This window comes from Styela clava, chromosome 13 (assembly GCF_964204865.1).
Source record: "Styela clava chromosome 13, kaStyClav1.hap1.2, whole genome shotgun sequence".
NCBI lineage: Eukaryota > Metazoa > Chordata > Ascidiacea > Stolidobranchia > Styelidae > Styela > Styela clava.
Window position 1 is genome coordinate 11,279,605 of NC_135262.1, and position 27,836 is coordinate 11,307,440.

At 35.1% G+C, this 27,836-nt stretch overlaps 1 protein-coding gene across 4 annotated transcripts; it reads left to right on the plus strand.

Annotated features, from left to right (window-relative positions):
• The first annotated feature begins 1,892 nt into the window (after positions 1–1,892).
• LOC120333426 (uncharacterized) lies at positions 1,893–27,787 on the plus strand. 4 transcript variants are annotated; one of them, XM_078119519.1, is made up of 16 exons: positions 1,893–2,466; positions 2,909–3,033; positions 3,208–3,238; positions 3,641–3,753; positions 4,266–4,380; positions 4,472–4,563; positions 5,711–5,882; positions 6,543–6,706; positions 6,876–6,934; positions 7,304–7,409; positions 7,489–7,647; positions 7,772–7,902; positions 8,305–8,378; positions 26,084–26,260; positions 26,511–26,596; positions 26,948–27,787. In XM_078119519.1, exons 1-16 carry the CDS (start codon positions 2,304–2,306, stop codon positions 27,119–27,121), a joined length of 1,941 nt encoding a protein of 646 aa, XP_077975645.1. In that variant the 5' UTR covers positions 1,893–2,303; the 3' UTR covers positions 27,122–27,787. The 4 variants fall into 4 exon arrangements, with proteins under 4 accessions (XP_077975645.1, XP_077975647.1, XP_077975648.1 ...); XM_078119521.1 differs by lacking the exons at positions 26,084–26,260; positions 26,511–26,596; positions 26,948–27,787 and adding exons at positions 8,641–8,797; positions 9,048–9,133; positions 9,486–10,405 and having other exon boundaries at positions 1,900–2,466; XM_078119520.1 differs by lacking the exons at positions 26,084–26,260; positions 26,511–26,596; positions 26,948–27,787 and adding exons at positions 8,617–8,797; positions 9,048–9,133; positions 9,486–10,404 and having other exon boundaries at positions 1,904–2,466.
• The last annotated feature ends 49 nt before the right edge of the window (positions 27,788–27,836 follow it).

The following is a 27,836-nucleotide window of genomic DNA, read 5'->3' on the forward strand; positions in this document are numbered from 1 at the left end:
ACTTTCTCGCGGACCGGCAAAAAAGCTTCGCGGCCCGGCACCGGCGGTTGGGAACCACTGGTCTAGAGGGGTTCTCAAACTTTTGGTTTCATGCAGCCCCTTGCGAGGTTGACTATTATTTACGAGGCCCCACAAGAAATTTACCAAAATGAAAACCAAAAAACAAATTCAAATTGCGGTTTCAAATTTTCTTTAATGCTGTTATTGTTTCTTTGGAAAGTTACAAAATTATCCAAGTCAATATTAAATGAGTAAACCAGATAGCTCGCGGCGCCGTTTCTTTTATGGAGCCATGGGTCTCGGTATGGTACACTTTAAGAAACTCTGGGCTCTTGAGAGCTACCTAACCTCTGTATACAAAATTGGATATACATGGTCAAATTAGAATGTAGTTCTGCAAGAGTGGCAGGCTATCTATATAACTCCAATTTAATTACTCCAAAATATAGGCACCATATTATAAATTTGATATATATATTGCATTGACATATTAGTTCCATTTAAGTTACGAGATTCACCGTACAATATACTTTGTGTAGTGTGATGAGATCGGTATATATAACTGATTTATATAATTTCTTGTTAAAAATCATATAAACTGGTGATACCAACGATATTACTTTTAAAGGGAAATTGAGGAAAAAATGCCCTTTTCCCCAGATTCGTGTGATTATTTATACTCGTATGCTAGGTGTCGATGACAATTATGATGAGGTGGCATTATCAGATGCGATGCGATGTTTTCTGCGACGTAGTCGCGTAAAATCAGCTTGTTAGTGAACGTTGAAGAAATTGAAGGTGCACAATACTGTATAACCTACTATAAATCTTTTAAGCGGTGAGAATGATAACTATTACTTACTTGAGTATTCTTTCATGGTTTCGGTCGCGCACAAAATAGCATAAGTTGATTTACGACGTCATTACGTTCAAATTGGATGACTAAAGTCATTTGGCTACTTGGAACAAAACGGCTCACGTCACACCAAATCATCGCACACGTATCTGTGACATTTCGTTCAAATGGGTAAGTAAGGTTGTTAGTCACTTCGAAAAAATGGCTTACGCTAAGCCAAATTATTCCAAGCAGAGCCGTGATTATAATTATGAGATGCACAAATATACCATCAGACATCGCCGTGTCCCATTATATGTTTTGTATTGAATGGTACTAAAGAGGCCTAATATAATCAAAATTCATAGTATGTAGCCCACACTCCTATATAGTTTGCCAATCAGTCAAGACTCAAGAGGTCGAGTATATTTCAAATCAAAGAGGCGGGGGAGATTACGCATCATCCAATGATTGTTATATAAACGTGGCGATGCTGTGACAATAAGTGACTCTGCGGCCACTTCCTCATATTATACAGCAATTGGTCTACAACTCACATTTATAGGTTATATCATGTCATATACCTATATATCTGTTATTGACAGGGCGCTATCTATCTTTATTTTCTGATTTTTAAAACCCGCGCCATTCAAAACTCGACATATTTTCAACTTTTTAACGCAAAATGAACTGTTGACGATGGTGGTAAAATGTGTTAGCGCTGATTTCCAATGATTCGTGGTTTAAATGATTTTTGATATGATGAAACGTTTTTCATTTTTCGCAATTTTCAATTTAGCATATGGAATCATACGTAAAGTCGATTTTTTTAAATAGAAACAAATACTTGCTTTTTCCAAGGTAATTTATTCAATTTTATACAGGCATTGTCGCAATAGGATAGTAAGTAACTCGTTCTACCGCCTTCCTCATTTTTCATCGGTGCAAGCCGACGGAAGCCCTGGTTAAAAGGTAGTTTTCATTGAACACATGACAATTGAATCAGTCATGCACCTTCCAGTTAATTTATTCATATTTTATTGGGGGATTTTCGCAATAGGATAGTAACTCGTCCTTGCGCCGTCCTTATATTTTATTGGTGCAAGCCGACGGAAGCCCTGGTTATAAGGTAGCTTTTTATTCAACACGTAACAATTGAATTAGTAAATCATAGGAAACGCAATCGTGCCTGTGCAGTTAGTGCTACCTTCTAACGAGGAAACAATGTTACGTTGGTTGCGGCGATGTGGGTGTGATAGAATATATTAAAATCTGAGAAGTTGGTTTTGCCTCATTATTGTCTTAACTACGAAACTGTAGAGTCGGAGTCTTGTATTTTTTAATTTGGTAAAATATATTGTAACATATGTGTATTAGTATGACGAGCTTGTCTCATTTTATCGGCCACTAGGTCAGTTCGCTTGCAAGACAATATAGGAAATCGTTTGTCTAGGTTTAGTTATTAAATATGGCAAGTCATAAATTTGCTCCACCGCCATCTTCAAAAAGGGACCCATCAATTGACTACCGATATAATGCAAACGAAGAAACTTTAAATGAAACGGAGAGAGACCTATACGAGAATGTAACATACGAACAACCACGCGCCATCCAGGGTAACTCGAATGGAGGTAAGTGATATTTCAGTAAATTTCCCATATTTTTAGAAGTTCAGTGTCATTTAAGTGAGTGCTGAAATTTTTGTTTGTATTTTAGCTAAACAGGGTTTTTCTATATCTTTGCTGTGGACGTGGCACTGATTCATAAGGATTTGGCTGTATAACTGAAATTTATTCTTTATTTTAGGTGTCTCTAACTAACTCTCGGCTAGACTGTGTTTCGCCGAAACCGTGGTAAATTCAATGCAGTGGTTAATCTGCAAATAACTAATAATTTATTGATTGAGATGTTGCTTTAAAAAGAAAGTAATAAAAAAAGAATTTCATCTATAGTAAAACCTTTGATAAAAGACAATTTTTGGTGCCCGTATAGCTTTACAGCTGCAGATTTTAAGAAAGTTAAAAATGTCACAATGACTGCGTGTGACATGTGAAGATTAATTTTTTTTTTCAGGTACTTCAAACAATACCATTGTCGAGACCAAAACTCCAAAATGCACACCTATCAACGTCGTCTTATCTATCGCTGTCGTCATAAGTATTGGATTATCAGTATGTGGAATCATCCTTGTTATACAAGTAAAATGAAAAAAGTTTTTGAATATTTCAGTGTAGGGAACGTTTACTGTTTAATTCTCTTTGGCGCTCGCGAATTTCATTTTTTGATGATAACGAAAAATATTTATGTTTAATTGCATTTTGCGCACCCACAAGCATTGGCGTTTTAATATTCTTTCAATTATTTTCCTACAGGTTGATAACAGGCTTGGGAGAGCGATCGAAAGTAAGAATTATTTAATTGTCATCACTAATATTTGCTAGGTTCCCTAGGTATTTTCAAAACTACGGGATCAAAGCCAAACGCAAGAAGTTAAAGGAATAATTGAAGCTAAAAATGTATGAATTATAGTTTGTACATATAGACGATAAAAGATTGCGCACGGATGTTGAAGTGAATTTGAAAATCTAAATGAATTAATTTACTAATAAGAACATTGTCCATACATAATGAGTAAAGAATATACCATTTGTCGAATGTAATTTTGAATATGGCACTCCGTCCATAACCGCAGATGAATGTACTTAAGTATATATATCCGAAACCCGGGTACAACCTTATCCTAAAATCATTTGCATCGATATTTTCCAGTAGTGTTAATGTCCAAATTCTGTTTTTTATTATCAGAGTTATCAAAAACTTCTACGCCAGCAAGTTCTTGTTTCCGTATAAAAGAAGGTGGCCAAAACCAGTCTGGGTTTTATACAATTCATCCAACTTCATCACCGTCGTTTTTTAAGGTTGCACATTGCATTCTACATTTAGAGAATAATATTATTCGCATTTTTAGTTTCAAATTTGAACGCAACATCATATAGACTGGCATAATAATAGATACATAATAATTTACTGAATAGATTAGTCATAAATTTTACTTAGCTGATACCTGAACGCTTGCAAAGATGGTTAACAATGAAATACCTAGAATGCATGGACTTTTAGCTCATATTCATCGCGTTATTGTTTGTACTGCTACTGCGTGCATGTCACCAATATGTATTATTACAGTGCTCACAAGCTTAAGCTATAGCGTATCTCATCGTGCCTTTTTCGGATATTGTCATGTATTTTCATAATGCTCACAAGCTCAAATCACAAAGAGGGAAAATTTTATGTTTTTGGCGTATAGACTATACTTTGTTACAAAGTTTTGCCAGTGATCAGTGTCGGTCATTTTTATACAATGTGTCTTACAGAATAATATTTAATCAGTTATTCCACACTGATTTTGGGCTTCAAAATTCATTCTCAGGTGTTCTGTGACATGGAATCGTCGGGAGGTGGATGGACCTTGGTGGCCAGTGTTCATAAAAATGAGAGTGGTGTAAAATATAAATATACGGGGGAATCAATCGGAACACGCGATGGTAAGAATTTGAGAATCAAGATTTTATGATCTAACAAATCAGAACTTTTGTTATGAACCGGTTAAACAGTTGATGCTCCGAATCTTTACAGGATATGGTCTTTGGGAAAATTACCTTGCTTTTGGAACACCTGAAAATGCACACAAGAAAGATTTTAAAAGCCCGGCGTACTTTTCTCTTCAGGTATGGCATGTTATTACAAGGTATGTAGGGATTTTTATATTGCTAGTACTCCATCATATTACTAGTATCATACGCAGCACAAATCAATAGAGAATACGATAAATTTTAAAATCAATCAAAATTGTTTCCATAAGAAAAGTGTTCTAACTTACCCGAAGTGTATCACTGTCACGGTGTCTCAAAAAAGTCGTGGTCACAAGGTGCTTAAAACTGCACTTGCAAACCCCTCCTTATTTGCCCCTATCATCCTACCACTATACAAGTGCCGGTGCCAGTTACTTCTATTTTAAACATTATTTGAGCACTAACATCAACTATGCTGAGTCGCACATACCTTTCACCAATCAAATATTAGGCATATTGAGTTCAATTTTCTACTAATTCTACTACTTTTCTACAAGTGGTACGGTACCAGTACTAAATTGAACTCATTAATGTAGTCCGTACCCCCAGAGAGGTTGACGGAAAATTGAACTTGCTCCAGTCTATACATGGACATTTATGAATCTAAAAGCAATTTCACTTACCCTAAAAGAACAAATAATATGCAAGTCGGTTCCCTCTTGAATAACAGCGAGTACAGTATTAACAATATTTCGCGTAGAGCGACAAAGCAATCATAAAAAATCGTGAACAACGTAGGGTAGCAGAAAGACCGGGGTCAAACTTTGAAAGCAAAATTTTTTAACACTGTGGTCTGTGGAATATGCGTACATCACAGTAATCATCATAATCGCATTATACATTGTGGAAACTAATTGTTACCTATGCATCGTTGTGCTCACCGAATCGTTGTGCTCAATCGAATTTAAACATCGCAAAGCCTGTGTGACGTTTACCTACCCCATAGAGAAATAGATTGATTACTGTTGGGCTCCATGGATACTTTTTCCCCACGCCTCCATTCACCTTGAAATGAAATTTCAATTTCTTTCTGTTTGCACAAAGTGATTTTCAGTATTGTGAAAAAATCAACTACTGACTGATTGTGTTCACTATAACTAGACAACCGCATCTAAACACCGCAAGAACTACAAGCCTACATGAATGACATGTAATCTGGCCTTAGGTTACGACGGTCATGCTCCTACTTTTTTGTTCAAGACAACCTGGTAATATAAACTGACATAATTTCTGTTTATATAAGTCTTCCGATGTCATGATCTGGCACGTTGAGAGCAATGAAGAAATAACTAATGCATCGCAGAAAGCTTTTCTGAAGTATTACACGACAACAGGATTTCTTAGAGACTATGGTGGCACTCTCCAGTCGTTATACAGCCAGCACTACCCGTTGGCGCAAAGAAATCTGGGGCCAAGTAAGTTTAATTTCAATTTGTAAAAAAAAATTCCCATGAAATATTACGAAATTTTAATGGAGGGTTATATTATATGTTTGATTGTAGATTGCAGCCAAATCATATAAAAATAGTTCTATAGTAAGTTGGTACAATTCAATTTTCATCATTTGGCAACAATGGAAAAAAACATATACTGTGCTAAAGTTAATGTTATGCCGTCTATTTCCAGGCAATGTTACTGTCAATCGGTAACACGGAAACCCCTGAAATTTGGGTGTGGCTGTAGGCTATTCCACCATACACTATATTTTATCTGCCCAAATCGAGATCACGTCAGTGTCACTAAATTTACATTTCGTAACGAAAATAATTTTATTTTTGACATGATTGTTATGAATGCTGTAAGTTTTTTACCAATATATTATTATAATTTTATATTTGATTCTTTCCGCATGCGCCTTGAAATTTTGACGTGAAAAAGGGATGGTTGCATGGTAAGAGCTTGCCGGCCATTATATGATCTATATTAGGGTTATCAGATATGAAATTGCAGGCTCTCCACTCGCACCGACAGCCACCCATTCATTGAGTGAATCATAAATTAACGCTATTCATATTGGATGAAAAATACATATCTGGCTTCAACTATTTATATTTAAATACGACGTTTTATTCCAGGTTTGAAAAATTCATTAACAAAAATGATAGAAGCATTAAATAGTTCTGGTGAAGATATCAGGTCCTCGGTATTCCAGTTTTATAAATATACATACGACTTCGGCGGAAGTGTACAGAACTATATCGGCGATGGCGGATCGGACATGTTTGATGGTGGAAATAAAGTAATAAACCTTGAAATATTTTTTATCACATGAAAGGCATGAAGTATTCAAAATGCTCCCACAAAAATATTATACATGTTCTGAATATAAACTTATCTGAAGTTATAATTGTCCATTCCTGTTTATAATAAAACGTTCGTAGTTTGAATAAATTTTATATTTTTTGCAGATATTTTATCGAATCGGAGATGACCCAGAAGTACAAGTAACCTATAATGAAATGTACAGGTAATGGCAAGTAGAACGTTCAATTGTATCATGTACATAAACCACAGCACAACAATGAGTGAATAGGTCTTACCGATCCCGAAACACATGCAACTGAAGATATATGGCCTGCGGCTTCATTTATGTTCATGAAATATCAAGTTAAATGTAGGGTTATACGACAGTCAAATTAAACATACTTCACATGAATTTTTTCATAAATATATCTTGAAAATATTAAAAATAGCTTTCATACCCTTATAACTGTCTGACCCCGATTATATCTATGCCTTCTAATATGAAAAAAACGATTATCTCAATCATTGAGCCGATTTGTATTTGAAATTTATAAGTTAAAAATGCCAAAACAATCAAAAATTCTCAATGCAGAAACGAGAGTCACGGAGTAGAACTTCTGTCTTCTACCTCTCATCCATTCAATCTGTTAATGTGGGTGGAAAATACGGATCGTTCAGTCAGTTCGTTTTCACTTAAAGTAAGTTATTTTCTGAAAATACCTTTCGATTAAATTGTACCTACAAAACAGCACCAAATTTTCTTTTATGTGTTTCAAGGCGGTTTCAGATGCTGGAGCTGACGGTAGAGGTTCATACTCTACTTATGATGGAACAACAGCAATAGAAGACATTATTCTCAAATTTTTTGCCTTCAATGTATATGGTACAAGCGACCCATCCATTTCTACAGTGTTCTACTATGTTTACAACCGCAATGTGAGTATTGTACGATTATTCGTACTATCAGTTATATAGATGTTAATCATCATCAAGGAAGAATACTTATATTTATGTTGTAATATTTTGTTATGCTTTCTGAATAAAAATGATAATTTTACAGATTTCGGGATCCATAGCGTCAGCTGAATTCAAGAAATCGCTATGGACCAATGGAACCAATACCTTACAGCATGAAGTGACAGTTACAGGCAGTCCAAAATTATTTCTATTAGGCTACACGCTTTTATCAAGGTTTGTTTAGTTTAGATTTTAGCCACTTACGCATTCAACGATGTCTCAAAAATGTCGTTTCTTACTTGTCCCATGTATCTCACAATTGTCCAACGTGCCCCACATATTCTGCGTTTACCACACTTGTCCCAAGTGACCCACTTGTTCCACGTGCGACAAGTGGAAGACAAAATTTTTGAGAAACCACTCATTTGATGATATATATGAGAGGAGCATTGGCTGCGCATTCGTTTTGATGCAACCGAACTGTCAGCCAATTTGAAACGGCCGTGATAATTTCTTATCGGGTTTAGTTTACAAGACTCTTGACAATCAGTCAACAATTGTCAAATTTATCATCATGAAGTGGCCCATTATACGCTAAAATTACTGAATAGTAACAATAACACTTTTATTCTACAGCCAAAATGGACAAAAAATACCAAAGTCGAATATCACATCTGTTCTGAGTAAAATACTGCTACATATTAAACCAGGTATAGAGCATATATATCAACAAAAGTATATGGTTTTCTCTTGTTTTTAAGTTCAAAAATTGCGTCAGCATGAATTTTTTGAGCTACTATACCCAAGGAGTGTGTCGAACTAAATAAGCATAGATGTTCTTTTAAGAAGATGAATAACCTCTACTACCAATTGTCAATTACCTTAGAAAAATTGTATCTATAGATCGTTTTGCTACTTTCACTATTTAACTCCATCTTGTCCTTTCAGAATTAACTTGCGACGGTTTCCCAGGTTCTCTTTTGCAGCCGATTTCATATCTACGTGGAAGTAAAAACAGTGTGTACAATGCAATACCAGACAATGAAAAATTGCAAACCAAACCAGAGTTTCTCCAATTCAGAGTATATAACAGATTTGGAATACCTAGCGCGCTTTGTTATGGAATTAGGTAAGTGCTGGCAAGACATTCAACGGTTTGATTAACAATTGGAAAGCAAAATAAAGATCTATTAGTAGTAGAATACAATTTTAAAGAAGTCGTATCATTTGCATATTATTGGTATTTTCATGTATCCCAGCCCACATGTTTCAGCTTCAGAGTTCAAAGATGCAGCATACGGTTGTTTTATTTTTTCTTCTCATGTGTCCTATTTAATTATGTTTTACTTTATGCACTCACTATCATTTAAATCGTTCAGGACCGAATCATGTTGGCCACACAATGTCTGCATTGGGGGGCCAAACGTGGTCAAAAATAAAGATGATTCACATACAATTTATACTGGTACGTTTGTTAAGTTTGTATATACGCAATTTTGTACGGTAATTTTCTTGTTCCAATAACTCACATCTCTTCGGTCCCCAGTACATGGAACTAAAATTTCATTTTATTCGCATCATTTATCAACCTTTTCAGCCAGATTCAAATCATGATGCAAAATGCAGCGTAGTGCTATTGTAATAGTGTCACCTTTTCTTGGCTGTGTTTTCAAATACTTGTCTGTGGGAAGTATACATTGTTCACATGTTGTCTCGACCAACCAAATCCCACATTTTCCACTTGTCCCGATGTTAAATCTGCTAGAATCTTGATTTTGATTAAATTATTTGCTGAATTTTTTCTTATTATTTTCTAGGTTGGGGAGGAGATAATTCCACCCAGGTTGAATCTACCGACACTGTTCTCATCTTTACAAGATAGAAAATTACACGATGAAAACGTGACTATTCAATACTTCGTTCACATGTTTACTATTTGTATTATATCATTTGAAGAATCATACTGGACACAGTCCTTAGTTTAAAATAAACAATTCCTAATTCGTTACAAGCGATTTTGAATCAGCCTGTTCGAATAACAGGCGAGTTAAGTTGATTACCGGTATTTTTTAGTTAAAAACTTTAACTTTAAAAAATGAGACTTAGTAACTATGCCGATATATTCTTTTTCATCCCTATGCATTTTTAAATTATATATATCTGCTTGTACGTGTTTTACATCTTTATATTTGTTCATTATTCCACAATATCATACGAAAACACTGAACAGATTTTTGACTGTGGTATGCAATTCCCGTGGAATTTATTTCCAAAAATTTCAAAGAGAATCTTCCAGACGCGTAGGTAATTCAGGATCAATTTTAATCACGAAATTAAAATAAGAATTATGCTTTAATTTGCTATTTGTGTGCCCGTGCTTGTGTGTTCTGAGCAGCATTGCCATCATACCAGTGCCGCAACTTGAAACCAAATTTACTTTACGTTTCATTTAAACTTTACTATATCTTTAGGTATTTTTTTGACTTACTCACACTTATTTCTATTTCATTAACCATTTTAAAAGGTTGTATATATCGTTTTATGAGTTGGATTGGAATTGTTTGTGTCCATATCTTAATAAAAACATTTGAATAGAGTATCAAATGGCCAAGTATGATCGAGTTAATATACGCGTTAGCAATCCATACACAGATGTGTGCCATCGAGGGGATTTTTCTTTGCAAAGAATGGAGGCCAGTCAAGTCATTAGGTATTTTCTCGTGTTCATGTATATATCGTTTTATGACTTGGATTGAAATTTGTTTGTGTCCATATCTTGATAAAAGCATTCGAATAGAATATCAAATGGCCAAGTATGATCGAGGATATACGCGGTAGCAATCCATACACAGATATGTGCCTTCGAGTGGATTTTCCTTTGCAAAGAATGGAGGCCAGTCAAGTCATTAGGTATTTTCTCGTGTTTATATTTGAACTCACAATCATTTGACTGAAGGCGATCGTAAGGTCGCAGACTGTCTGCCGAACACAATAGATATCGTTATATTTATGATTTGTGACTATTACGAGATTTTAGTTTATATATATGTATTTTAAGTGGTAGTGTACAACACTAGAACATATCAATGATCAGACAACAGAATCCCTTGAACTAATGGTTTGTTTTCTGCGAGACAAACTACTTATCCTTCATTTATGTTTTCGTGCCGGTGGATCCGTATACCTGTGCATTTAATGCAAGGATGCTGTAGCAAGTGTAAATATGACTATCCTAAGTGAATCGAGCGTCTTGTTGCACACTAACACAAATATATTTCTGTAACGTTCCGTCTGACCAATGTCAGACTTCTTCAGACATACATAGTTCAACTATAACAAAAGAGCAGTCGCGTGCATATTTAAACAATGTTTAAACAACAAGTGTCTAAATATACATGCAACTGTTTTTCTTGTTATAGTTGAACTATGTACGAAATGTCTGAAGAAGTCTGGCTTTGGCCAGACGAAATGTTCCAGAAATATATTTGTGTTAGTGTGCAGCAAGACTCTTGAATCACTTAGAATTCTTCGAGTTCTCAAAATGAAGTCAGAAATCAGTCGTATGAGAAGTTTTGTAAAGTCGCGAACGTTCAAATAGTCCTATTTTCATATCTCTGCAAGCTAACATGAATTTATTTGATATGAAATGTACCATTGGATCTTTTGCAAACTTTCTTTTGAGGCTGTTGTTTCACCCCAGATTTTGCTTGCTACTGTAATTATGATCACAGGCAGACCATGTTAGTCGTTGGGCACACCTTAACATTTTTGCTGGCATTGGATGAATCACATTAGTGAATTAGTCACTCGACTTTCGTGCTTGTGCAATACTCGTTCGTTACATAATGTTAAATTATCTTTATAAATATTGCCACGTCGTTTCCAGTGTTACTATGTTAATATTTGTTTGAAATAATAAACCGATCTTTCGTGAACTGGGAGATTAGTCCTGACCATGCTCGTTCAATTCCTCTTGCAAGGTCGCCGATTGATAAAAAAAAACATGAATGGTTTATTTGTAACTATGAGAATATACCATGTGCTCGAAGACTTTACGCAATAGTTCAAAATGATTTTAATCCCAAACTTTTTTATCTTATGTATACAATATTCAACTCGCATTACCCGAATCGTATGACGTAGTGAAGCTTCAAGGTCTGTCGTTGCCGTTCCACTATCCAGGGATACATTTTATAACCAACAAGGTGCTCCCGAAGTATTCGTACCAAGATGGCGCACAACCTTAACATATTATGGGTATCAGGCCATAGTTGTTCAGGTTGTGCGTCATCTTGTTACAAATACTTCCGGACCGCCCCCGACAAAGTATAAAATAAACTTTAAGATTTGATCTTTAAGAAGGCGCTTAAGAACTTATTTCAGTACAAAAATATTACAGACAGAAAATGATATATTTTGATAAATACCTAACTTTACTGAACTGACGACGTCGTGATGCCAGTCATTTTCAATTACTTCGCCACAGTTGATTATTTGTGGATTAGTTATTATTATAGAAAAAAGAACACTTAAGGGCGCGAAGGTCAAATGTCAAAACAATGTTTCCGTGAATATTAAAAATGCGGAAAGGAGTCTCGCAACTACCGTTTGTTGAGAATAGATTTTTTCACTACAACAACAAGACTAATAACAACAGTGTAGCAAGCCCATCCGTTAGGAAAAGAAATCAAATACGTGGACTATGGGAAAACAAGCATTAACGCAATAAAGAATTTGAATTAAATTAAAGATATCATCGGTATTATTAGACACATTCACCCTAACACATTTATTCATAGCAAATTTTACAAACATAAACACTCAGGGACAGGAGGCTGATAATTTAAAAGAGAAAACTACACAGTTTGTTATGTCACATCCAATCCATCCTTACTTTTCATTTTGGTTACAATATATATATTGATATAGTTTCTAATCATTTTTTGAAATTACGCTAACGCTTCTTCGTTTCATCACCATTTGCAATACAGAACTAACACAGGCAAGAACTGCCAATAGTCCGGCAGATAAGGGAACCTTTTTGGCCCAAGTTTGATTTCAGACATAAAGTTTTTTTTATTTGTGATTATTCATCTTGGGGTCATTGTCCATCATTTCTACATGGGTGTGGAGTTTGCAGCCTTGAGCAATTTTTTTTACTGCTCGATATTTGTATTGGTGTTTTTCGTCAAACCTGTGCATCATAATGACGCACAACCTGAACCATAACCTGTTACAATACTATGTTCAGGTTGTGCGCAATCTTGGTGCGCAAACTACGCAAGCAACAAATTTACTAGGAAATAAAATCAATAAGTTTTAGGTATTTGTTGAGATATTTTTATTAGTGTTTTCGCAAACTTGCGCCTCATAATGACGCACAACCTGAACCATAACCTATTACAATACTATGTTCAGGTTGTGCGCAATCTTGGTGCACAAACTACGCAAGCACCAAATGTACTAGGAAATAAAATCAATAACTTTTAGGTATTTGTTGAGCCCAGCTTTGGGTCGCGACCCATATACAGTATATGGAAATACTGTCGAAACATACGCGTAAAATAAAGAGTACTATTTCAAAATACCCGTTTTTGTTGCAATTAACAATACAATCCTGCTAATGCAGTCGCCAGTGGTTCAAGTGGATATACACCCAGTGGAGAACAGTCAATTATATGTTAGCGAGAATTGTTATGCAGCGGGATGATCAAGACGACGCAGTGAAAGATAATGATATCACGAGAACAAGAATGAGAAAATTGCTACATTTCATAGTATATCCCTGGGAAAGAATGTAGTTCATTCTTATGTTCCATGCCAATGCTTTCCAAACTACCAAAGACTCTCAACAGTTTTGCTCCTTTTCTTCTATAAAAATACATTGTTATTATATATTCGCATTTCCATCTGTTTGTTCGTGCTCCCAGATAACCGATCAGCGGCCTCCAAGGAGGAAGGGGTCCCCTCTTAAGAAACCCTGTCATAAACTAAAAGATGCGACTGTGCTTCTCTTGCCTGTTGTCATGCTGTCCTTGGAATTCAGCTACAACAAAAATTTCAAGAAAACAGATTTTTAAATTTCATGATTTTATTAATATTCTCAACAATGAATGATATACGGGTGGTAAAATGCCAAGTTATTCCAACAACATGATCCTGTTTTGCAATTTACAACCAATATTTTGTATGTAACTTTGTTTGACAGAGGCCCAAGAGCTGTAACTACAAATATCAAAAATGTGAGGCCAAAAAAGTCACACTACAACATTGTCAAATGTGCTGTATTTACCATAGATAACAGGTTTACCAAAAAGAATTACATGAAACATGGTAAAATAAAGATCAATTTAGCAATATTTACTTGGTGATATGCATCTGTTGATGATTTTATGTGTTTGTTTCGGAAGTTTAATAACAGAATTAGTTGTGGTTGTTGGGGATGTTTTAAAAAGGGGTTGCATGGAAAAAAGTTTTCACAAAATATCAAGGTTTGATAGTAGTAGAGAAGTACAAAAAATACTCCCATGTTTTTTTTCATTTGATAACCACGCCACAGAACTTCCCCGATAAGTATACGCAGCAATTGCGAGAGGCAGAAATGCCAAGATGGGATTTCATCGCATTGCAAACCAATATTAGCAATTCTTATATATATTCGCGCATTCCCATCTGAACAGCGTGGAAAAGATTATACCCATCTACACACTTTAAGAACTAGGTCAGATGAACGTCATATTATCGAATATCAGTAAAGGAATAGTGCAATGGGAAAAGACATATAAGGCGGAACTTTCAGTAGTATGCAATCAAATAATCTTATTGTAGAATATATATTTAAAAACATTTCGTCACGCCAACTGCAGTCCGAAACTTTTTGTCTCTGGCTGAGCTTAGATACCAATTGGCACTCATGTAAACTGGTAAGACTATAAGAAGCACGCGATGGAGCAGATACTGAGAGTATCCATCCCCCAGCTGTCATTTGAGTGGGTACTGCTGTTTTTATTGCAGATGTTACTGATCTTTTTGTATTAAAGATTTACTGGCATCACCGATTCAAGAATGTTGGAAACCAACACGCAATATTACAAAACTTACTTTCAACACGCGGTTTGAATGAATGAAAAAGCTGAAATTTTATCCTTTAGAACAGCATACAAATTCTATGGAATGAAATCACACACAAAAGCTCGTCAAAAACCTATAGCTCAATAATCAAGTAGAATTTGATGCATGTGCGCAAAAATGTGCGCGTTACTACGTACAACCGAAGCACGCAGGAAAATGTGTGTGATGTACTATAGTATTCAAAACGTTTGACTCAACTATGTTGGCATAACAGGTGCACATCTCGGTTTCGCATATGCATACCTTCTATTTCCACAAGGATATATTAATTTTGCCAAAGTCAATGCAGTACTGAAAGGCTGCGGTTCTTCCAAAAAAAAACACGTTACACATCTTTAGATACCAGTGGATGGTTTTACATGCCCTTGTTCGAAGTGAATAACGAGGTCAAATATTCCAATCCAATTAATAAAATAAAATATTTCCCAAGTCCCTAAGCTTAAACTAGGAAAACGAAAAGCGCGCGGCAACGCAAATGTAGTTTGAAGAGCGCAATAGAAAGTGGATAGATTCTGTCGATGGATCCTGGCTTGTATTAGTGAAATAAACTACCATTTGTTCTACTAAAATTGAATTTCTGACATTGTAAGGAGATTCAATGTTACTATGTATGCAAAACTAAACCATATAGTTATGAAATAATTGTTTTTAACAAAAAGGCGCTCCTGAAGTATTCGTACCAAGATGGCGCACAACCTGAACATTGTATGTTCACCAGGTTAGGGTTCAGGATGTGCGTCATTTTGGGCCGAATACTTTAAATCCACTTAAAAAAAATTGCTCAACATTTTATACTCCACACCCAGCTGGGTATCATTATATATGTCATATACATTATATCTAAACAATAAAAAAAACTTTATGTCCCAAAACAATGTTAATGCCCGCTTCTGCCGGACTACAATAGATTGTCGGTGAAATGTGTATGGCAGAATCTGTTAAATATATTTCAAACAAATCAATATTCTATAATTCAAAGACACTGCTTTCTATAACATTATCTAAGCTACGTGGCCTTGAGCCTCGTAGGCCTATAGCTTCAATTTCCATTTGATAGTGCAAACAGGTTTGAATAATATCTGATATATATATATATATATGTAAACATTATTTCAACTCACCGGTTGTAGTTAGAATGGAAGCCGGGGCGATCATTGTCGCTAAATTAAAGAATATTGTGCATATTTAATTAGGTTATATATTTCTTCTAATATAATGAGCTTAATATAAACGCACGTTCTAAACAGTATTGGTAAAATTAGTTAGATCTCACATGAATGAATTTTATTTTAATAATATATATTGGCGAAATATGTTCAATCGCTTATGGATGAAGAGGATTCTTAAACTTTTGGTTTTATGGAGCACCTGACGAAGTTGCCTATTAGTCTTTAGAGAGCGCTACAATAAATTTACAAAAATGAAACCAAAAACAAAATCAAATGGCGGTTTTCAAATTTTCCTAATGCTGTTATTGTTTTTTTGGGAAGTTACAAAATTAGTCAAGTCAGTATTATATGAGTATACCGGATAGCTGAGTAAACTTCTAAGGAGCAAATGAGGCAACAATGTCTTTTTCCAACATTCGTATGATTATGTATACTCTTATGCAAGGGGGTTATGGAAAGGGTTCTAGCAGAAAATAGTACAAACGCTTCCAGAACTCAGAAACACCATGCTAAGTGTGGTTGGCCGATTGAGTCCATGTGTCATCAAAATTCTATATTGCATAACTGTTGATAATGTTGTGTACACAAGTTGGGATCAAGATATATTCAATCGCTTATCGGTCTCGAGGGGTTCTCAAACTTTTGGTTTTATGGAGCCCCTGGCGAGGTTGACTATTATGTAGGCAACCCCACAATAAATTTACAAAAATGAAAACCAAAACCAAATACCATAACCTCTTTATACTAAATAGGGTAGACTTGATTAAATTAGGTTATATTTCCTCAAAAGTGCAATATATTATATAGCAATATATTGCATTGATATATTGGTTTCATTTAAGCAATGAGATTCATCGTACAGTACACTTTGTGTAGTGTAAATTTATTGTTTCGACAATTGTGTCACCTCTGAAAGGAGATCGGTATATATAACTGATTTATATAATTTCTTGTTAAAAATCATATAAACTGGTGATACCAACAATATTACTTTTAAAGAGAAATTGAGGAAAAAATGCCCTTTTCCCCAGATTCGTGTGATTATTTATACTCGTATGCAAGGTGTCTATGACAATTATGATGAGGTGGCATTATCAGATGCGATGCGATGTTTTCTGCGACGTAGTCGCGTAAAATCAGCTTGTTAGTGAACGTTGAAGAAATTGAAGGTGCACAATACCGTATAACCTACTATAAATCTTTTAAGCGGTGAGGATGATAACTATTACTTACTTGAGTATTATTTCATGGTTTCGGTCGCGCCCAACTAGCATAAGTTGATTTACGACGTCATTACGTTCAAATTGGATGACTAAAGTCATTTGGCTACTTGGAACAAAACAGCTCACGCCACACCAAATCATCACACACGTAGCTGTGGCATTTCGGACAAATGGGTGAGTAAGGTTGTTAGTCACTTTGAAAAAATGGCTTACACTAAGCCAAATTATTCCAAGCAGAGCCGTGATAATTATGAGATGCACAAATATACCATCAGACATCGCCGAGTCCCATTATATGTTTTGTATTGAATGGTATTAAAGAGGCCTAATATAATCAAAATTTATAGTATGTAGCCCACAATCCTATAGATTAATAGTTTGCCAATCAGTCAATAGGTCGAGTATATTTCAACTCAAGGAGGCGGGAGAGATTACGCATCATTCAATAATTGTTATATAAACGTGACGATGCTGTGACAATAAGTGACTTTGCGGCCACTTTCTCATATTATACTGCAATTGGTCTACAACTCACATTTATAGGTTATACCATGTCATATACCTATATATCTGTTATTGACAGGCCGCTATCTATCTTTATTTTCTGATTTTTAAAACCCGCGCCATTTAAAACTCGACATGTTTTCCATTTTATAACGCAAAATGAACTGTTGACGATGGTGGTAAAATGTGTTAGCGCTGATTTCCAACGATTCGTGGTTTAAATGATGTTTGATATGGTGAAACGTTTTTCATATTTCGCAATTTTCAATTTCGCATATCGTCACCCTAATAACCGAATTGCGTAAGTCATTTTTAGCAGTTTTGAGAAAAACGTAAAAAACTTCCTAATGATATTGCTATGCCATTGAGAGTCAATAATTTGCCATAGTTCAATTTTTTGATCGTAGCCGGATTTAAGTTAATTTGTATGACGCAGTCATGTGACGTTATAATGAATGGCGCACTGTGACTTAGGCAGAAATGTGTCTATGACTAGGGGACATACGCAATTTTGCAACTTGACTATATGTACCAGTCCTGAAAATCAAACAATTCAAAAACGAATGTAATTCTTAGTATATACGATGTCTAATGACAAAAAAAAGCTAATCTGATTTAATTACATTATTTTTTATGTTTACAAATATATATTTCATCAATATAACACGCTCTGCACATCCACCGAAATAAGATTAAAGTTAAATATAAAGAATAAAACAGCAATGTACCCTTATATTAAAGCCAACCAAGGTGAATTGGACTCAGACAGTGAATATCACAAGTACACGCCTTCCTATACTGTAGTATAAATTGAAATTTATAAGCGCTAAGTTAGAATCTGAGATGCAAAAACTCAAAAATCCTTCGCCGAGGTTATTTTGCCTTTGTGACGTGAAACAATTGAACAAATTTGCTTATCATACAAAATTTCTATTTTTTTGGGTCTCGGAATTCTTAAAATAAAATCTGAGTTAACAGACAGGTGCGCAGCATTACATAAATACCTATTTTATGAAAAACTCAAAACCGCCAAAAATGGCTTACGCAATTCGGTTATAAGCGTGACGATATGGAATCATGCGTAAAGTCGATTTTTTTAAATAGAAACAAATACTTGCCTATTCCAAGTTAGTTTATTCAGGCATTTTCGCAGTAGGATAGTAACTCGTCCTACCGCCATCTTTATTTTTTATTGGTGCAAGCCGACGGAAGCCTGCTAATAGGGTAAATTTTCATTCAACACATGACAATTGAATTAGTCATACACTTTTCAGTTAATTTATCCATATTTTATCAATAGGATAGTAACTCGTCCTACCGCCTTCCTCATTTTTTTTTCGGTGCAAGCTGACGGAAGCTTGCTAATAGGGTAGTTTTCATTCAACACATAACATTGAATCAGGCATTGGTCACAATAGGACAGTAAATCGCCCTACTGTCGTCCTTAGTTTTTATTATTGGTGCAATCCGACGGAAGCCCTGGTTATGAGGTAGTTTTTTTTATTCAACACGTAACAATTGAATCAGTAAATCATAGGAAACGCAATCGTGCCTGTGCAGTTAGTGCTACCTTCTAACGAGGAAACAATGGTACCTTGGTTGCGGCGATGTGGGTGTGATAGAATATATTAAAACCTGAGAAGTTGGTTTTGCCTCATTATTGTCTTAACTACAAAACTGTAGAGTCGGAGTCTTGTATTTTTTAATTTGGTAAAAAATATTTCAACATACGTGTACTAGTATGACGAGCTTGTCTCATTTTATCGACCACTAAGTCAGTTCGCTTGCAAGACAATATAGAAAATCGTTTGTCTAGGTTTTATTATTAAATATGGCAAGCCATAAATTTGCTCCACCGCCATCTTCAAGAAGGGACCCATCAATTGACTACCAATATATTACAAACGAAGAAACTTTAAATGAAACGGAGGGAGACCTATACGAGAGTGTACCATACGAACAACCACGCGCCATCCAGGGTAACTCGAATGAAGGTAAGTGATATTTCAGTAAATTTCCCATATTTTTAGAAGTTAAATGTCATTTTAGCGAGTGCTGAAATTTTTGTTTGTATTTTAGCTTTTGGTTTTTCAATATCTTTGCTGTGGACGTGGCACTGATACATAAGGATTTGGCTGTATAACTGAAATTTATTCTTTATTTTAGGTGTCTCTAACTAACTCTCGGCTAGACTGTGTTTTGCCTAAACCGTGGTAAATTCAAAGCAGTGGTTAATCTGCAAATAACTAATAATTTATTGATTGAGATGTTACTTTTAAAAAGAAAGTAATAAAAAAAAAGAATTTCATCTAGTAGTAAAACCTTTGATAAAAGGCAATTTTTGGTTCTTCTTATAGCTTTACAGCTGCAGATTTTAACAAAGTTAAAAATGTCACAATGACTGCGTGTGACATGTGAAGAGATTAATTTCTTTTTCAGGTACTTCAAACAATACCACTGTCGAGACCAAAACTCCAAAATGCACACCTATCAACGTCGTCTTATCTATCGCTGTCGTCATAAGTATTATATTATCAGTATGTGGAATCATTCTTGTTATACAGGTAAAATGAAAAATGTTTTTGAATATTTCAGCGTAGGAAACGTTTACTGTTTAATTCCCTTGACAATTGGCGCTCGCGAATTTCATTTTTTGATGATTTCGGAGAGCCTAACAATGAACAAAAAGGAATAATATTTATGTTTTATTGCATTTTGCGCACCCATAAGCATTGGCGTTTTAATATTCTTTCAATTATTTTCCTACCGGTTAATAACCGCCTTGAGAGAGCGATCGAAAGTAAGAATTATTTAATTGTCATCACTAATATTTGCTAGGTTCCTTAGGTATTTTCAAAACTACGGGATCAGAGCCAAACGCAAAAAGTTAAAGGATTAATTGAAGCTAAAAATGTATGAATTATAGTCTGTACATATAGACGATAAAAGATTGCGCACGGGTGTTGAAGTGAATTTGAAAATCTAAGTGAATTAATTTACTATTAAGAACATTGCCCATACATAATGAGTAAAGAATATACCATTTGTCGAATGTAATTTCGAATATGGCACTCCGTCCATAACCGCAGATGAATGTACTTAAGTATATCCGAAACCCGGGAACAACCTTATCTTAAAATCATTTGCATCGATATTTTCCAGTAGTGTTAATGTCCGAATTCGTTTTTTTATTATCAGAGTTATCAAAAACTTCTACGCCAGCAAGTTCATGTTTCCGTATAAAAGAAGGTGGCCAAAACCAGTCTGGATTTTACTCGATTCATCCAACTTCATCACCGTCGTATTTTAAGGTTGCACATTGCATTCTACATTTAGAGAATCATATTATTTGCATTTTTAGTTTCAAATTTGAACGCAACATCATATATACTGGCAGATACATAATAATTTACTGAATAGATTAGTCATAAACTTTACTTAGCTGATACCTAAACGCTTGCAAAGATGGTTAACAATGAAATACCTAGAATGCATGGACTTTTAGCTCATATTCATCGCGTTATTGTTTGTACTTCTACTGCGTGCATGTCACCAATATGTATTATCACAGTGCTCACAAGCTTAAGCTATAGCGTATCTCATCGTGCCTTTTTCGGATATTGTCATGTATTTTCATAATGCTCACAAGCTCAAATCACAATCAGGGAAAATTTTATGTTTTTGGCGTATAGACTATACTTTGTTACAAAGTTTTGCCAGTGACCAGTGTCGGTCATTTTTATACAATGTGTCTTACAGAATAATATTAAATCAGTTATTCCACACTGATGTGGGATTTCAAAATTCATTCTCAGGTGTTCTGTGACATGGAATCAGCGGGAGGTGGATGGACCTTGGTGGCCAGTGTTCATAAAAATGAGAGTGGTGTAAAATATAAATATACGGGGGAATCAATCGGAACACGCGATGGTAAGAATTTGAGAATCAAGATTTTATGATCTAACAAATCAGAACTTTTGTTATGAACCGGTTAAACAGTTGATGCTCCGAATCTTTACTGGATATGGTCTTTGGGAAAATTACCTTGCTTTTGGAACACCTGAAAATGCACACAAGAAAGATTTTGAAAGCCCGGCGTACTTTTCTCGTCAGGTATGGCATGTTATTACAAGGTATGTAGGGATTTTTATATTGCTAGTACTCTATCATATTACTAGTATATATCATACGCAGCACAAATCAATAGAGAATACGATAAACTTTAAAATCAATCAAAATTGTATCCATAAGAAAAGTGTTCTAACTTACCCGAAGTGTATCACTGTCACGGTCTCTCAAAATGTCGTGGACACAAGGTGCTTAAAACTGCACTTGCAAACCCCTCCTTATTTGCCCCTATCATCCTACCACTATACAGGTACCGGTGCCAGTCACTACTATTTTAAACATTATTTGAGCACTAACATCAACTATGCTGAGTCGCACATACCTTTCACCAATCAAATATTAGGCATATTGAGTTCAATTTTCTACTAGTTCTACTACTTTTCTACTAGTGGTACGGTAAGAGTACTAAATTGAACTCATTAATGTAGTCCGTACCCCCAGAGAGGTTGACGGGAAATTGAACTTGCTCCAGTCTATACATGGACATTTATTAATCGAAAAGCAATTTCACTTACCCTAAAAGAACAAATAATATGCAAGTCGGTTCCCTCTTGAATAACAGCGAGTTCAGTATTAACAATGTTTCGCGTAGAGCGACAAATCAATCATAAAAAATCGTGAACAACGTAGGGTAGCAGAAAGACTGGAGTCAAACTCCGAAAGCAAAATTTTTAAACACTGTGGAATATGCGTACATTACAGTAATCATCATAATCGCATTATACATTGTGGAAACTAATTGTTACCTATGCATCGTTGTGCTCACCGAATCGTTGTGCTCAATCGAATTTAAACATTGCAAAGCCTGTGTGACATTTACGTACCCCATAGAGAAATAGATTGATTACTGTTGGGCTCCATGGATATTTTTTTCCCCACGCCTCCATTCACCTTGAAATGAAGTTTCAATTTCTTTCTGTTTGCACAAAGTGATTTTCAGTCTTGTGAAAAAATCAATTACTGACTGATTGTGTTAACTACAACCAGACAACCGCATCTAAACACCGCAAGAAATACAAGCCTACATGCATGACATGTCATCTGGCCTTAGGTTACGACGGTCATGCTTCTACTTCTTTGTTTGGGACAACCCGATAATATAAACTGACATAATTTCTGTTTACATAAGTCTTCTGATGTCATGAACTGGCACATTGACAGCCATGAAGAGATAATTAATGCATCAAACAAAGCTTTTCTGAAGTACTACACGACAACAGGATTTCTTAGAGACTATGGTGGTACTCTCCAGTCGTTATACAGCCAGCACTACCCGTTGGCGCAAAGAAATCTGGGGCCAAGTAAGTTTAATTTCAATTTGTAAGAAAAAATTACCAAGGAAAATTACGACATTTTGATAGAGGGTTATATAATATGTTTGATTGTAGATTGCAGCCAAATCATATAAAAATAGTTCTAGGAAAAGGGTATAATTCAATTTTCATCATTTTGTCAACAATGGAAAAAATAAGCTACCATGCTTATGTCAATGGGATGTCGTCTATTTCCATGCGATGTTACTGTCAATCGGTAACACGAAAGTCTCTGAAATATGGGTGCGGGCTATTCTACCATACACGAAAATTTATCTACCCAAAACGAGATCATGTCAGTGTCACTAAATTTACATTTCGTAACAAAAATAATTTTATTTTCGACATGATTGTTATGAATACTGTAAGTTTTTTTTTCACCAATATATTATTATTATTTTATATTTGATTCTTTCCGCATGCGCCTTCAAAATTTTGACGAGAAAAGGGGATGGTTGCATGGTAAGGGCTTGCCGGCCATTATATGATCTATATTAGGGTTATCAGATATGAAATTGAAGGCTCTCCACTCACACCGACAGCCACTTCTTTATTGAGCGAATCATAAATTAACGCTATTCATATTAGATGAAAAATACATATCTGGCTTCAACTATTTATATTTAAATACGACGTTCTATTCCAGGTTTGAAAAATGATTCTTTAACAAAAATGATAGAAGCCTTAAATAGTTCTGGTGAAGATATCAGGTCCTCGGTATTTCAGTTTTATGAATATAGATACTATTTCAGCGGAAGTGTACAGAACCATATTCATGTTGGCGGATCGGACATGTTTGATGGTGGAAGTAAAGTAATAAACCTTGAATTATTTTTTATCAGATGAAGGGCATGAAAAATTCAAAATGCTCCCACAAAAAATAATATATATACATGTTCTGAATATAAACTTATCTGAAGTTATAATTGTCCATTCCTGTTTACAATGAAACGTTCGTAGACTGAATAAATTTAATGTTTTGTGCAGATATTTTATCGAATCGGAGATGACCCAGAAGTGCAAGTAACCTATAACGAAAAGTACAGGTAATAGCACGCAAAACGATACTCTCGTGCGTATTATGTACATTAACCACAGCATAACAATGAATGAAAATAGGTCTTGCCGACCCCCAAACTCAACTTAACATATGTGGCCAGTGGCTACGTGTGTCAAAAAACCGTGTGTAAAAAATCAAGTTAAATGTAGGTGTTTACGACAGTTAAACTAAGCGTATTTTACATGAGATTTTCTATAAATATGACATAAAACAGCTTTCATAACTCTCTTAGCCCTATTATATTTTTATCTATGCTTCATGATATGCAAGATTAAATATCTCAACCATTGAGCCGATTTGTATTTGAAATTTATGGTTCCATTGCATTTGAACCCAAGACAATTGCAACTGCATACTATTGTACCTATGGAATTTTTTTTTGTTTTACGGATATTTGAACCCATATTAACCCTAACCCATGGCGATTTAGCACCCGCATATAGATTGAACCCGCGGATATACAGCAGTGGCGTATCTACGTAAAATGGCGCCCATGGCAAAGTTGAAAAATTCGCCCTCTCGATACTTGGTTGACGATTCATAATGACTGTTATTGAAATGTTATACCCGTACGTTATTATTCAAGTAAAAATTTCAGTTTCAGTTGTCTCTAATTTGAAAATATTTTATTGAAACGAATTACGATTAAAAACCTTTCGCCGTTTTGCGCCCCTGTCTAAACAGCGCCCATGGCACTTTCTAAAAATAACTATCGATTAAATCGTACCTACAAAATTGCACCAACATTTTCCTATGTGTTTCAAGGCTGTTTCAAATGCTGGGGCTGACGGTAGAGGTTCATACTCTACTTATGATGGAACATTAGCAATAGAAGAGTTTACGCTCAAGTTTTTCGCCTACAACGTATATGGTGCATCCGACCCATCCATTTCTACAGTGTTCTACTATGTTTACAACCGCAATGTGGGTATTGTACAATTACTCGTACTACTAGTATAACATAAATTTTAATCATACGGCGTATTGTTATGGTTTCTGAATAATAATTTTACAGATTTCAGGATCCATAGCGCCAGCTGAATTCAAGAAATCGCTATGGACCAATGGAACCAGTATCTTACAGCATGAAGTGACAGTTACAGGCAGTCCAAAATTATTTCTATTGGGCTACACGCTTTTATCAAGGTTTGTTTGAGTTTTGGCATCTTATACTCATTTAACGGTGTCTCAAAAATATCGTTTCTTAATTGTCCCATACTTGTCCCATGTAACTCACTTTTCCAAGGTGCCCCACATATTCTACGTTTATCACACTTGTCTCAAGTGACCCCTTTGTCTCACACGTGTACTACTCGTGGGACGTTCCACGTGGGACAAGTGGGAGACGAAGATTTTTAAGAAACCGCCTATTTGATGATATGAGAGGAGCATTGGCTGCGCATTCGTTTTGATGCAACCGAACTGTCAGCCAGTTTGAAACGGCCGTGATAATTTCTTATCGGGTTTAGTTTACAAGACTCTTGACAATCAGTCAACAATTGTCAATTTCATCATGAAGTGGCCCGATATACGCTAACATTACTGAATAGTAACAATTACACTTTTATTCTACAGCCGAAATGGACAAAAAATACCAAAATCGAATATCACATCTGTTCTGAGTAAAATACTGCTACATAGTAAACCAGGTATAGAGCATATATATCAATAAAAGTATATGGTTTTCTCTTGTTTTTATGTTCAAAAATTGCGTCAGCATGAATTTTTTGAGCTACTATACCCAAGGAGTGTGCCGAACTAAATAAGCATAGATGTTCTTTTAAGAAGATGAATAATCTCTACTACCAATTGTCAATTACCTTAGGAAAATTGTATCTATAGATCGTTTTTCTACTTTCACTATTTAACTTCATCTTGTCATTTCAGAATTCACTTGCGACGGTTTCCCAGGTTCTCTTTTGCAGCCGATTTCATATCTACGTGGAAGTAAAAACAGTGTGTACAATGCAATACCAGACAATGAAAAATTGCAAACCAAACCAGAGTTTCTCCAATTCAGAGTATATAACAGATTTGGAATACCGCGCTTTGTTATGGAATTAGGTAAGGGCTGGCAAGACATTCAACGGTTTGATTAACAACTGGAAAGCAAAATAAAGATCTATTAGTAGTAGAATACAATTTTAAAGAAGTCGTATCATTTGCATATTTTTGGTATTTTCATGTATGCCAGCCCTCATGTTTCAGCTTCAGAGTTCAAAGATGCAGCATACGGTTGTTTTATTTTTTCTTCTCATTTGTCCTATTTAATTATGTTTTACTTTATGCACTCACTATCATTTAAATCGTTCAGGACCGAATCATGTTGGCCACACAATGTCTGCATTGGGGGACCCAACGTGGTCAAAAATGAAGATGGTTCACGTACAATTTATACTGGTACGTTTGTTATAAGTTTTAAATACGCAATTTTGTAGGATAATTTTCTTGTTCCAATAACTCACATCTCTTCGGTTCCCAGTACATAAAACTAAAATTTCATTTTACTCGCATCATTTATCAACCTTTTCAGCCAGATTCAAATCAGGATGCAAAATGCAGCGTAGTGCTATTGTAATGTGTGACCTTTTCTTGGCTGTGTTTCCAAATACTTGTCTATGGGAAGTATACATTGATCACCCGTTGTCTCGACCAACCAAATCCCACATTTCCACTTGTCCCGATGTTAAATCTGCTAGAATCTTGATTTTAATTAAGTTATTTGCTGAATTTTTTCTTATTATTTTCTAGGTTGGGGAGGAGATAATTCCACCCAGGTTGAATCTACCGACACTGTTGTCATCTTCACAAGATAGAAAATTACACGATAAAAACGTGACTATTCAATACTTCGTTCATACGTTTACTATTTGTATTATATCATTTGAAAATATCATACTGGACGCAGTCCTTAGTTTAAAATAAACTCCTAATTCGTTACAAGCGATTTTGAATCAGCCTGTTCGAATTACAGGCGAGTTAAGTTGATTACCGTTATTTTTTAGTTAAAAACTTCAAATTTAACTTTAAAAAATGAGACTTAGTAACTATGTTGATTTATTCTTTTTCATCCCTATGCATTTTTATCTTATATATATCTGCTTGTACGTGTTTTACATCTTTAAATTTGTTCATTTATTCCACAATATCATACGAAAACACTGAACAGATTTTTGACTGTGGTATGCAATTCCTGTGGAATTTATTTTAAAAAATTCCATAGAGATCTTCCAATCTTCCAGGATCAATTTTAATCACAAAATAAAAATTATGATACAATTTTCTATTTGTGTGCCCATGCTTGTGTGTTCTTAGCAGCATTGCCATCATACCAGGGCCGCAACTTGAAACCAAATTTACTTAACGTTTCATTTAAACTTTACTATATGTTTAGTTATATTTTTTTGCCTGACACACACTTATGTCTATTTCATTAGCTATTTTAAAAGTATGTTTAAATCGTTTTATGGCTTGGATTGGAACTGTTTGTGTCCATATCTTAATAAAAACATTCGATTAGAATATCAAATGGCCAAGTATCATCGAGTTAATATAATAATATGCAAAGAATGGAGGCCAGTCAAGTCATTAGGTATTTTCTCGTGTTTATATTTCAACTCACAATCATTTGACTAAAGGC

Excerpts from the sequence above, each read along its gene's own strand:
- LOC120333426 (XM_078119519.1), top strand. The coding sequence starts at position 2,304 with ATGGCAAGTCATAAATTTGCTCCACCGCCATCTTCAAAAAGGGACCCA. Across the intron at positions 2,467-2,908 it reads CCAGGGTAACTCGAATGGAG|GTACTTCAAACAATACCATT; the intron begins GTAAGTGATATT and ends TTTTTTTTTCAG. Across the intron at positions 3,239-3,640 it reads GCTTGGGAGAGCGATCGAAA|AGTTATCAAAAACTTCTACG; the intron begins GTAAGAATTATT and ends TTTTATTATCAG.